This window comes from Anolis carolinensis, chromosome 3 (genome assembly GCF_035594765.1).
Source record: "Anolis carolinensis isolate JA03-04 chromosome 3, rAnoCar3.1.pri, whole genome shotgun sequence".
Lineage (NCBI taxonomy): Eukaryota > Metazoa > Chordata > Lepidosauria > Squamata > Dactyloidae > Anolis > Anolis carolinensis.
In genome coordinates, this window is record NC_085843.1 from 276428152 (window position 1) to 276442224 (window position 14073).

Below are 14073 nucleotides of genomic sequence, written 5' to 3' on the forward strand. Positions count from 1 at the left end.
CCATAGGCTGGAACGATGGTAGTTAAAGTGGAATAGAGTCCTACAATTGCGTAATATGGAAAGGCCCCAAGAAAAGGCACATTTCCTGAGCCCTTTCACATTATACAATAATGGCATACTATTCCACTAACTGCCATGGTGATGTCCTGTGATTTGTAGTTTAAGGAGGAGTACTTACAATTATCACCCAGAGATCTCCAGAGCCTCCCGAAATGACAAACCCCACAATACCACAGGATTCAGTCATGGCAGCTAATGTGGAACACAGAGCTGTAATTGTGTAATGTACAAGGATCCCCTGGCTCCACTTTCAACACTGGGGAATGCCTGATATATATAATATATATTCAATGTGTAAAGTGTGGTTAGAAAAAGCCTTGCGGTGACTGCTTTTCTTGGTCCACTGGGACCCAGCCAAATTGACACAGCAAACTGCTCTTGCCTTCAAAGAAACAGATGTGATGTGATATGATACACTGAAGAAATGTACTTTGTAGCATATGCTTGGGCATATACATTCGAGAAATATTCAACTAGCATGTTTTTCGTATCCTTGAGAAACTGCAGAGTAAAGGCAATGGGCATCCCTCCAAAAAAGATTATAAGGATACCACCTGAGCCAAAGTCAAACACCTTTCTTCTCTCACTGCCAGACCTTGAAAAAATTACCTATCTGTGTCCATTTTGGAAAATCCATGGGTAGCATGGCCAATAATGCTGGTATCTCAGGGGATTCTGGGAAATATAGTCCCAAAAAGCAACTTTTCAAAGTTTGGCCCCATCTTCTTGGCCAGCCATGGGCAAACTCTGGCTCTCCAGCCATTAGGAATGATGGGAGTTGAAGTCCAACCCACCTGGAGGGCCCAAGTTTGCCCATGCCTCCTCTTGGCCATACAACTCAATTGTGAAGGTTATCAGTTATGGTACCACTATCAAGAAGTAGTGTGATGTTGTGATCTGTGTCTTGGATCAAGGCTCTGGAAGATCATGGTTAAAATCCCCACTCAGCCATGGAAACCCACTGAATGCCCTTACATAAGTCACACTCTCTCAGCTTCAGAGGAAGGCAAATCCTCTCTTAAGCTTGCCAAGAAATCTCCATGATAGGTTTGTCTTGGTAGCACCATAGCAACAACTTGGAGGCACACAGTTAACAACCACCAACACCTCGCGGCATTAGTAAAGCTGATTTTGTCATCTTGTGACAGACCATTCCTTCTACTGGCTTTCTTCCCAGCTGGTGAACTCAGAGGTGTATTCAAAAAATTAACATTGAGCAAGTTATTACAACAGTTCAAAGTCAATATTGCTTGACTTTGAATAATTTGGGGAGGATAAGGACGACACATTAGCCTCTCCGTTCTTTCTTTGAATCTTTTCCGCGTCTGCTCCAAGACTCAAAGAGGAGCAAAAGAAAGTGTCAGCAAACGATACAATTTCAACTGAACAGTGAACACCCCAAAATAGAAGCTAAGGCCTAGGACAGGATGTCACATGGCAGTGTCTGGATATATATGTTTTATGTGCAAACAGTTCTACGGAAATGCAGAAGGAACTACTGGGCAATGGAAGAGATATGAGTAAGGAAGTAGTTACACCATTCCCTTTTATACTTTTCAATTCCAAATTTCCTTTTTAAAAGGTACAGTGATGGAACATTATATCAGTGTTCCATTGCTGTACAGAGGCCAGATGGCCATATTTTGGGCATGCTTTGATTGTGCTTTTCCTGCATCGCACGGGGTTGGACTAGATGGCCCATGTGGTCTCTTCCAACTCTATTATTCTATGATCCTGTTATTTGATTCTACAAATTTTGATGCATGCTTTGGGGCTAAATATTTAGCTACGCCAAGTTGAATGTAGAGCCATTGCTCAGGGTGGGAATTGTGCAGCCTCTGTTCTGGGACTAAACTGACCCCCATAAAGACTGTAGCGTCCCTCCCAATTCAGCTGGGAAGAAGTCGTTTTGGAGTCAAGCATTTGTGTGGATATGTAACTTCAAAGCACCTGCCAATTTATGGCAACCCTTTAAATTCTGGAGGGTTTTTCTTAGGCAAGGAATCCTCAGGCATGATTTGGCCAGTTATTTCCTTGGAAATTGGTGGTCTAGCATCCAAGTGCTAACAAAGGCTGATCCTACGAAGCTTCCAAGATCAGACAAGATGTAGTACTTTGAGGTTATTTAAGCCCTTAAGGCAAACCTACTGCCCACCAGAGGAAAACCTTCCACTAAAGGCTGACCTGAAGAGCTGTGGATATTGACCAGAAGGCAGGTCTGGAGCAGAATTAATCCTTTATGAAGGCTCTGTCGCCTGCTGTTTTTGTGGAGGGAATCCTAGAAAAGATGCCCCTAATGCTAACAAAGACCAAGAATAAATGGAAGTAATGCCTTATCACGTCCAGTCCCCTCAAAAGACAAATGCGCTCAAAATTTGAGGTTTTCAAGTACTCTGGAGGGGCATTTATAGTAAACCAAGGATACCTTGAATTAACTTTTCCTAACCTCTTGGATATACAGAGACACCTCAAAAAGAATACTGCACCAGAAAACACAACTTTATGGACTGCAAGCAAGCTCTGTATTCTGGCATAAGAGATTTTGGCAGAGTATAATTTTGTGGCCACATCTTGTCCCTAAAGACAGTTTTTGTCACCTCAATTGCCTTCAGATTTCTTGATCAGATAAAGAGGTGAATTGTGATACAAGAATTCACCTTTTGCAAGGATTATAAGGGATACAGTACATTGTTTAACATAAAATTCAAATCCCTAACCTCAAACTAAGAAGTATTCATTTCCAGGTGTGTGTAGAGAGGGGGGTATTTTTTGTGGTCCATGCAGCTTTCAGAGGGTCCTAGGACAAAAGATTAGCTCCAAACCTACTGAAGCATCTCAATCCGACTCTACATTTCCAAATCTTGCAATCACAATGATTTCAGCTATACAAAAATCTGAAACCACCTTCTGGAATTCAGGACATTGACTAAATTATCTAAGGCCAGTCTGTAAAACCACCTGTTGATCGGCACCACTTGCAAGTCTGACACAAAAGCCATGGGAAAGCACAATATTCTGTGAAACACTATGCCCCTTGCCAACAGTTTTCAAAATGCAGTATATTCAACCATAACTCTAAAATTTCTTCCCAAACTGGATGAGATAAAGTATAAAATACTGACATCATCACCTCCAAAGTTATATCATAAAATATCAGTGTAAGGGTGGCAGAAGATGACTCCTACATTTATTCAGCCCCAAACTCAATACTGAGTTTTGAACGTACAAATAAGCAAAGCCTACTCAATACTCATGAACACTGTGTTTGCTTTTTAAAATAGCTTATGCAAGTAGATTTGTGTATAACCAGGGCTTCTTACACAGACACCATCTTCAGTCTGAACTTTGGATACACAATTCGACCTCATTAATTTTGCATCATACCTTTCTCTCTGTGCAAGACTCAAGACAATTTGTAACATAAATACAGCTAAAAACAATAGTTATAACATCTCGAAAAAAATTCACCCCAAATAATTGATCACATTCAAAACAAAGATTCAGTTGAAATAGTTTAAATTCATGATTAAACATAACAAGAAAGGAAAATCTGGAAACAATACTGCCTCATTAAAAAATAACCACAACAGCCAGTTACCTTCCCAAAGTCTCTCTGAATTAAAAAGGTCTTTGTCTGCTGGCAGAAGGAGGAAAGTAAGGAGGCTTTGCAAAAAATATGTACAAACTCTTTCTGCATCCAACTGAATTGTAAAAAAAAAAAAAAGATAAACCAAGCTGGGTTTTACCAAATTATGGAGCAAATTATGGAATGCCTGCAAGTCGTGGATTCCCATACATAAGATTAGGTTGATGGAGAATATGTCCAAATAAGAGACATAAGGAACCCTTTTACATTTCACAGTTATAGTATTGTGATTCCACTTTAACTGCCCTGGTAACATTGTATGGAAGATGTGTGTTGGTCTTATAATTTGGGGAGAAACTAGATCTCTCTGGCTGAGAAACCTAAAGGTCCCTCCCTGAATTGCAATCCCTAGAATCCCATAGGACAGAACCACCGCAGTCAAAGTGGAATTGTAGTACGAGAATTACAGTATAAAAGAGCCCCAAAATGTACCATTTGACCATGCCTTGAAGACAGCAATGAGTGAATCAGTAAACGTATTGTTAGTAGATTTTAGACTGACCTGGGAATGCTAGTTAAATAAGTCACAACGTTCAAAAAATCTTCATCTGGGATCTCACTGAAGCCTGGATACTCTGGGAAGGTGATGATCGGCGCCCCATCTGTCCCTCTTCCTCCTGCAAGACAAATCAGCTTCCATAAAGCAATACGCTTTTCTTAGGCTGGATCTACACTGCCATATAATCCAGATTATCAAAGCAGATAATCCACATTATTTGCTTTGAACTGGGTTATATGAGTCTATGCTGCCATATAGTCCGGTTCAAAGCATATAATCTGGATTTTATATGGCAGTGTAGAAGGGGTTATAGAAACTTTGGCCCATATAACATTGCTTCATACACTTTCTACCCAGAGCAAATAAACTACATTTGCATGCAATGGAACAGCATGTGGGATCTTTATATATGGAAATGGTGTATGTAGAATTTACTTGACAACAACTGTCAATAATTCTCTGTAGTGGCTGAATGCTTCCATATCAGTGAGTTGGCCTAGAGAGCCCCTGATGACGCAGTGGGTTAAACCCTTGTGCCAGCAGGACTGCTGACTTGAAGGTTGGGTTGATGATCTGAAGGTTGCCGATTCAAATCCAAGGAGAGCACCGATGAGCTCCCTCTGTAAGCTCCAGCTGTCCATGTGTGGACATAAGAGAAGCTTCCCACAAGGATGGTAAAAACATCAAACATCCAGGCATCCCCTGGGCAATATACCCTGAGCTCCCTCTGTAAGCTCCAGCTGTCCATGTGGGGACATAAAAGAAGCTTCCCACAAGGATGGTAAAAACATCAAACATCCAGGCATCCCCTGGGTAGGTAATGGTAAACGTTTTTCCCCTGACACTAAGTCTAGCTGTGTCCGACTCTGGGGGTTGCTGCTCATCTCCATTTCTAAGCCGAAGAGCCGGCGTTGTCCATAGACACCTCCAAGGTCATGTGGCCAGCATGACTGCATGGAGTGCCGTTACCTTCCTGTTAGAGCGGTACCTATTGATCTACTCACATTGAAACTCCAGCAACAGCAAGAGTATCTCTCTGGGCAGCTAAACCAGTCAATCCCAACTGGATGACCCCTTATGAGGGTCTGCTTCCAGGGGCAAACCAAGAATGGGCAACTTGGAAGTCCCTGAAGTGGAGTGGGCAGATCTAAACACAACTTGGCAAGGTGGCACTACCTGGAGGAATCCTCCACCTTGTGTGACTGTGGAGCAGAACAAACAAATCCGCATATGTATGCTTGCCCACAATGTCCTGCCTTATGTATGGAGGAGGAGTTACTTAAAGCTATGGACAATGCGGTTGTTGTTACTTGCTTTTGGTCTAAACCCATTTAGCTGCTTGTGATTCCTTTATTTCATCCCTTTTAAACTTATTTATTATGCAATGCTTTTGACACGAAATAAATAAAATCTATTCACATTTGCATGTTTTTGAACTGTTAAGTCAGCAGAAGCTGGAGCTCACGGTGGGAGCTTACTCCGCTCCCTGGATTTGAACTGCCGACCTTTCAGTCAGCAAGTCCAGCAGCTCAACGGTTTAACCCACTGCGCCACCGGGGCCTCAGTGGGTTAAATATTCTTACAGACGACCAGTTCTCTCACATCAGAAGTGACTTGCAGTTTCTCAAGTTACTCCTGACACAGAAAAAAAAGTGAGTTGGTCTGAACTTCAGTTATCCAAGATGTTGTGTCCTGTTCTCAAAATAGGTTACATGCATTACGTATATTCTCTTAGGTTTGGGCTCAAGCCTGGAGTGGGTTGTAGCCTTCAGCAATATATCTCGATCCATGGCATCCTTGCTTCCGAGAGGAAGGAATGAGCGACATCGTGTGGACACATTTGGCAGCTTATATAGGAAAAAGGAGCAGGAAACATAGCTCTGCTGCTCCCTGCCTTGTGTTCAAAAATGCCAGCAGTTAGGGGGCTTTGGATGTAATTGTATGTATGAATTAGAATATATCTTCTGTGTTTAGGGGATCTAGCTATCAAAGAGCTCCCAGGCTCTGCACCTTTTGTGGTTGAATTGAAATAGTGCCACTGAGTCATAGTGGAAGAGGATCTAGAGTTTCCTAGAAAGAATACTTTAATCAATGTGTTGTCGAAGGCTTTCATGGCCGGGATCACAGGGTTGTTGTATGTCTTTCGGGCTGTGTGGCCATGTTCCAGAAGCATTCTCTCCTGACGTTTCGCCCACATCTATGGCAGGCATCCTCAGAGGTTGAGGATGCCTGCCATAGATGTGGGCGAAACGTCAGGAGAGAATGCTTCTGGAACATGGCCACACAGCCCGAAAGACATACAACAACCCTACTTTAATCAAATCTGTAAATGATCAAATCCTTGAAAAGTGAAACCCATCAGTATATAGAGCTGATTGTATCTGCAGGACATGGGCCAAAAAGGGCTGGTCACCTACATCTATCTGGTGTTTGTGTCCAAAGCTAAGACCACACTCAGTCAATCAACCGAAGGAAATAGGTTCTTAAATCCCTCTCTGTATGTAACCAATTCACAAGAGGAAACGGATGTCCATCACTGATTGCCAATAGAAGACGTAAATCAGGCAGCTGTCAAGCCTTTCTCTCCCTTCTCTCTTTCTGCCTGCCTGTCTTAGGGGAAAATGAATTAAAACAAGCCTTGCTGCAGTGTTTATTGTGATCAGATTATGCAAATTCCTGCAGATTTTTCAACGGTCAGAAACCTGCAGTCATCCATATCTTTTGTTTAATGAGTTTTTGGAGGGACAATGGAGCGGACTTTTTAAAAAACACGTTTAATTTGATTTACTTACATCATGAATTGAGAGCAGATCCTTAAAAGGGTAATTTGGATGAATATTTTACTGAAAATGACTCTTGTCTTTGGAAAATGAGCCCTTATTTTGTCAGGAAACATCTCTGAACCTTTTGTGGGATTTTTTTGTGTGTAAAACCCACTGATAAAAAACATATAAAAACATATGACTTTGTGTCTGACATTGCAGAAGAAAAATCATTGAGAACTCCTTGGGGGAATGAGTTAAACCCAGAAGCATTTTGGTTCACTTCTCATTTGGGAATCGATGAGAGATAGTAAAAATGTTTCCCTTCTGTGCCATAGAAGAGAAAATTCAGGTGACAAAGCTTTGAGTTTGCATTTCCGTGCTGGAGAGAAATACCACGTGATATATTTCTGGATGTCATGGGGCTACAAAAGGCAGAGGGATGCTCTTGAACATGAACCTGGAAGCTTTTACTGTCAGTAGTATTAGTACCAATTAGAGGACAATTGAGAGAAAACTGGAAGAGGAGAGAGCTTTCATTCACAGAGTTGTAAATGCAGGATATAATGGCTACTCCAAGCCACTGGAATTGGCTCCACGTTTTCCTTGCTTGGATGGAGCTAAAAGGAACCATTTTTGCAGTTCTGAATCTAGACCAGAAATCAACAGGCAAATCAGTAGAAACGTAAAGCTCGCTGAGCGGTTTCTGGCTGAGAAGAATGTATTGCTTCCACATCAATGTGGTGAAAAATCTAATTTGGGTTTTAGTATTAACTTTTAATGAGTTATTCAAAGTGCTGAACCTTAACTGCAAAACAGGCTCTACTCTCTGGATAGCATTTTTGGGTTCATTTTCTAAAATTTTGAATTTGGACATTTATCAAAAAGAGCAACAATAAAATCTCCCATTTAATCATATATTCCTTATTCAGTTCTGGTGGATAGCTTTTTAAAAGCAGGTTGCTGTGAGTTTTCTGGGCTGTATGGCCATGTTCCAGAAGCATTCTCTCCTGACGTTTTGCTCACATCTATGGCAGGCATCCTCAGAGGTTGTGAGGTTTGTTGGAAACTAGGAAAGTGGGATTTATATATCTGTGGAATAAAGTTCAGGGTGGGAGAAAGAAAGCACAAGCATTTTGCACTGTTTTGATTTGTTTATTGTATATTATGATCCTATTTAAACGATTTAACTGTTTTAATGTTTTATTTTATTGTATATTGGTGTATTTCATTAATTGCCATTTTTGTAAGCCGCCCTGAGTCCCCTTGGGCGAGAAGGGCGGGATAGAAATGATGGAAATAAATAAATAAATACACTCTTGTCTGTTGGAGGCAAGTGTGAATGTTTCAGTTGGCTGAATGGCTTTTCAGCTTCAAAGCCTGGGAGAATCCTTTGTTGGGAGGTATTAGCTGGTCCTGATTGTTTCATGCCTGGAATTCCCATGTTTTCTGAGTGTTGTTCTTTATTTACTGTCCTGATTGTAGAGTTTTTTAAAATACTGGTAGCCAGCTTCAAAGCCTGGTTGCTTCCAACAGACCTCACAACCTCTGAGGATGCCTGCCATAGATGTGGGCAAAATGTCAGGAGAGAATGCTTCTGGAACATAACCATACAACCCGGAAAACTCATAACAACCCAGTGATTCCGGCCATGAAAGCCTTCGACAACACGACAACACAGCTTTTTAAAAATTAGACTTAAATCCAGAAGGTATTCCCTAATCCTCTGAAACATAAAACACTAGCTGCTTTGGTTGTCGCAGGTTTGTTCTGAGCTTGAGGTGTGACTTTTCTGGACCACATCTTCCAGAATCCCCCAGCTACTGTGGCTACTGCTGTTTCAAGTCACATCTGGTTTTATTTTGGGAGGGACTAATGTGGTCTATGGTGGGTTTCAAGGGATTACAAGCAAACATGGAACACTTAAGGGGATTTTTTTTAGAATCTTGTACCAGAACTCTAGGGAGGTCTTATGAGGTGAGGTTTCTATCTAGCTCAGGCATGGACAAACTTGGGCCTTCTAGGGGTTTTGGACTTCAACTCCCACCATTCCTAACAGCCTCAGGCCCCTTCCTTTTCCCCCTCAGCCGCTTAAGCGGCTGAGGGGGAAAAGGAAGGGGCCTGAGGCTGTTAGGAATGGTGGGAGTTGAAGTCCAAAACCCCCAGAGGGCCCAAGTTTGCCCATGCCTGAACTAACTACAATGCAACCAAAAAACCAGTCCTTACCTGACAAGATTGCAAATTGTCGGTGGAGCTGTTCTATAATATCCACAGCAACAAGGGGCCTGATCTCCTGTTGCATGATTTCATCTGTGCAAGAAGGGAGTGGAAAGGGAGTTGAAGAAAGAAAGAGAGAGGGAAGGAGAAAGGGAAGGGAAAAAAATTAGAGAAACCTCCAATCATTTGACTGAGAAATTCCTACGGATAATCTCCAGCAGAACAAACACACAAAGAAGACACTCAGATGCTACGGGTCTTCCCCACCCCATCTTTTTTTCTTGATCATTGGTTGTCTTGCTTCTGTCATATGATTTCCTTTCTTTTCTGACTGATAGATAATATGCCTGCAGAGTGCTGTTTACAGAAAAGGCCCAATTTACTTTATGCGTCGGCTTTGGGAGAAAAGAGCTTTTAATACATTTGAGTGCTTGCCAGCACTGATTACAGTTTTGTTGAAGGAGAAGAAGTTTCTAATATGACCAATGTATGTGGCTTATACCGGTAGATATCTTTCTTCTATATATATAAAAGAGGGATGGCATCACGGCGACCCACAAAACAACAAAACTACAGGCCCCCCAACCTCGAAATTTGACAACACAACCCATCATCCACGGCTCTAGGTTGAAACAACAAAAAGAAAAGAAAAATAAAGTCCTAATTAGAGAGAGAGGAATAATTGCTTTTATCCTATTGCTGCCAGTTAGAAGGCTAAGCTCCTCCAACTTGGTCTCCTAGCAACCCAATAAAAATAATAAAAAACACTAAAAATTAATACAATAAAATACTATAATAACAGAAAATAACTAAAAATAATACAAGAAAATAATAAAATATAATAAATAAAACATAACTTACAATAAAATTAATAAAAAATTGCAAATAACGTCAAATAAAAATTACACAACAATATTTAACCAATACCACCACCACTTTGCCACAGCAACGCGTGGTCGGGCACAGCTAATAGATATATAATCGTGTCAGAAGCAACTTGAGAACATACTGCAAGTCATTTCTGGTGTGAGATAATTGGCCATCTACAGAGACGTTGCCCTGGTGTGAGATAATTAGCTGTCTACAGAGACATTACTTAGGGAACGCCCAAATGTGTTGTTGGGAGGTTAATCTCATGTCCTCATAAGCTGGAGCTGACAGATGGGAGCTCACCCCATCTTGCAGATTCGAACTGGCAATCTTTAGGCCAGCAACCCAACCTTCAGGTCAGCAGTTCAGCCAGCACAAGGGTTTAACCCATTGCACCATTGCGGCTCCCTCGTATATGACATGTGCACATAAAAATGAAGCGTTTTTCCATGCCCTAAATACACAAAACATTGGTTGGCATGACCCCCATCGGTGTAACAAATGCTCCATTCTTCACAGATTTTCAAAAATATATTGTTACCATACATACTCTTTGCCTCCCTACATTATTCTTTGCATCAGTGCATCTCAACATTGTGCACACCCTTTAGATATCCAATTTTCCACTCTCAATTGATTCTCTATTAAGTCTACAATTCTCTGAAATTCTGGGGAGACTAAGTTCTCTGCCTCCCAATATATGCTCACATTTGCTAGTAATGGGAAACAATTTGGATTGCTGACCACAAATTCCCAGGGAAACTTCTGTTTCGCTCCTGTGTGGCAAGCATTCTTGAAACTCCCAGTATCACTGTATAAGGAAGCTGTAAAGAAGTCTGCTTTTATTTTACAAGCATGAATCTAATCCTTGGTTTTAAAACTGTCACTCATCGTTTCCTTTAGTTGTAATTTCCACTACTACTTTAATGCTTACATTTCCTTCCAATTAGTAATCATTCAACACACACACAAACACATTTGAAAAAGATTTGGAAGAACATTCCCATTCTATTCAGAAATGTTGTTGCAAAGCTGTATCCAAAAAACATGCTTGATGAAAACATGACAAAGCAGTTGTCTCTGTCTTGCCTCCAGATGGTCCTGTGTTCCTCTTTGACTCTTTTTGCAGAAAGAAAAGAAAAGATGGGACTGATGAATATTTAATATCCCGATAGGATACTATGCATTTAAAGAAGCAAAGCAGGAACCAACTCTCTTGGGACCAAATCCAGCAGCTGCTAATGCTGTTCATATATTTATTGATATTATGGATGAGGGAGCCATGACTTCCTTTCTGTTGATACTAAAGAAATTAACAGCAGGATAAAACTTTACTTGCTGCAGCTGCTCATGTTTTGAATTATGGATAGTAGACAGGCGTGGGTGGTATTGTAAACAGATGCATGCACAGTTGTAGAAAGCCGAGAGTGTTGTTTCTGGCACCCACATAAAACTAGGGTAAACTGGGGTTACTACTATTCTAGGTCCTAAGATTTCAGAGCCAAAATTTGGGAGCAAGGGAGGTCACTGTTGATGTCACAGAGAATAGTCCAGGCATGGGCAAACTTGGGCCCTCCAGGTGTTTTGGACTTCAACTCCCACAATTCCTAACAGCCTACCGGGAGTTGAAGTCCAAAACACCTGGAGGGCCCAAGTTTGCCCATCCCTGGACTAATCCCTTGGTAATGCAATTGAGCATGAGCCATTTGCCCTTTAATTATAAGTTTGATGAAGACGAATAGACATCTGCATTGCTTTCAAGGTTCATTTGGTCCTCCACATTTACAGAGTTGGCTTCTGTGGATTGGATTATTCATATATTTGATCAAAGTGTTCTTTCTAAGAATCTCTAGACCTCCAGTGCAATGCCATGGTCAACTTCTGCAAGATGATGATCACAGAATCATCCTGGAACATCTCCCCAGGAATTTCTCGATGCTCCAGTGATATCGGATGAATGCTGACCACAGAATTATGCTGGCAAAACTAGATAGTCCCAGAGAGACATTCTTAGTGCGATATATCTTTTTTCACCCGAATTATTCTCCCCAAATAGGTAACATACTATTTTTATCTCAATACTGTACTTCAATATGCTCCACTCTCTAAAAAGGCCTAATCCAAAATTGGAAATACATCCAGATGAGAAGTTGCAGCGAATCCATGTAGTTGTGTGCCTGCCTTATATATTTACCTTTTTTGGAGAGGGTGCAAAGGGTTGGACTAAAACAGTGGTTCTCAACCTGTGGCTCCCCAGATGTTTTGGCCTTCAGCTCCCAGAAATCCTAACAGCTGGTGAACTGGTTGGGATTTCTGGGAGTTGTAGGCAAAACACCTGAGGACCTACAGGTTGAGAACCACTAGACTAGATGGTTTTTGTGTTATCCTCCAACACTATGATTCTGTGATTCAGTCCTGCCTCTCCTGGCATCTCTCAAGCTTTGGAACTTTGTAAAAACAACTACAGAACAGCATCTTGGACTCTGTTCAGAGAGAGAGAGAGAGAGAGAGAGAGATACACACACACACACACACACACACACACACACAGAGAGAGATATAGAGATACACATAAGCCCAGGCTGTGGCGCAGAGAGCAAGCCAGCTGCAATTAACTGCAATGAATCACTCTGACCAGGAGGTCATGAGTTCAAGGCCCGCTCGGAGCCTATGTTTGTTTGTCTTTGTTCTATGTTAAAAGGCATTGAATGTTTGAGAAGGGCGGAATATAAATGCTGTAAATAAATAAATAAATAAATAAGCCACATTTAAGTGTATGTATGTTACTAACAGAATGCTAGTCAATGGAAGCTACATTTGAAAAAAATGTTCAGGATGGTGCTCCAAAAGTATCGTTCCTATGTTTGGGACATAGAGAAAGCAAAAGAGTCAACATTCCCTTCTCACATGTTTAGACTTTTCAAGAAAGGGAAACATTTCTATGTTTGATCTATTGATAGTAATGCTACCTAAAGGGCACTTACTCAAGTTAGAAACCAAACTTTTCTCAACAGATCTTTAAATCATGGTCTTTAAATTAAATATGGGGGACACCTGGCTCTACTATAGTACGTGTGAAAAAGATCTTGGAGTCCTTGTGGACAGGAAGGGGAACATGAGCCAACAATGTGATGGAGCGGCAAAAAAGCCAATGGGATTTTGGCCTGCATAAATAGAAGTCTAGTGTCTAGATGCAGGGAAGCCATACTACCCCGCTATTCTGCAATGCCTTCAATCAAGAAATAGCTTTCTAAGATCTACAGAGATATTCGCAAGAACACCTCAGCAAGTGAGAGTCCAAAAGTGAAAGTCTATTCTGCCTTGGTCAGACCACACCTGGAATCACACTGAGTCCAATTCTGAGCACCGCAGTTGAAGGGTTGACAAGCTGGAATGTGTCCAGGGGAGGACGACTCAAATGATCAAGTGTCTAGAGAACAAGCCCTATGAGGAGCGGCTTAAAGAGCTGGGTATGTTTAGCCTGCAGAAGAGAAGGCTGAGAGGAGACATGATGAGGGACATGTATAAATATGTGAGGGGAAGTCATAGGGAGGAGGGAGTAAGCTTGTTTTCTGCTGCCCTGGAGACTAGGATGTGGAACAATGGCTTCAAACTAAAGGAAAGGAAAGGAGATTCCACGTAAACATGAGGAAGAACTTCCTAACTTTGAGAGCTGTTCAGCAGTGGAACTCTCTGCTCCGGAGTGTGGTGGAGGCTGCTTCTTTGGAGGCTTTTAAGCAGAGGCTGGATGGCCATCTGTCAGGATTGTTTTGAATGGGATTTTCCTGCTTCTTGGCAGGGAGTTGGACTGAATGGCTCATGAGGTCTCCTCCAACACTGTCATTCTATGATTCTATGCAAAATCAATTAGCCCAATGATCATTTTGGCTAGGGATGATGCGAGTTTGCATTCCAATACATCTGGATGGAAAATTGGAGACCCTTGATATAAACAATTAGATAGGCCTTCAACATCCATATCCATACCAAAAAGGAAACTGATTGTTTACTGCTGGCCC

General features: G+C 41.5%; 1 protein-coding gene across 7 annotated transcripts in view; it reads right to left on the minus strand.

The window, feature by feature from the left end:
* Positions 1–14073, minus strand: part of mcf2l2 (MCF.2 cell line derived transforming sequence-like 2) — a 196908-nt gene that overhangs the window by 131534 nt on the left and 51301 nt on the right. For all 7 annotated transcript variants that reach the window (XM_062976810.1, XM_062976815.1, XM_062976813.1 and 4 more), the window contains exons 2-3: positions 9194–9277; positions 4209–4323 (exon numbers count right to left, since the gene is read on the minus strand). In XM_062976810.1, coding sequence (XP_062832880.1) covers positions 4209–4323; positions 9194–9277 — 199 coding nt within the window. The remainder of the gene's footprint in view (positions 1–4208; positions 4324–9193; positions 9278–14073) is intronic.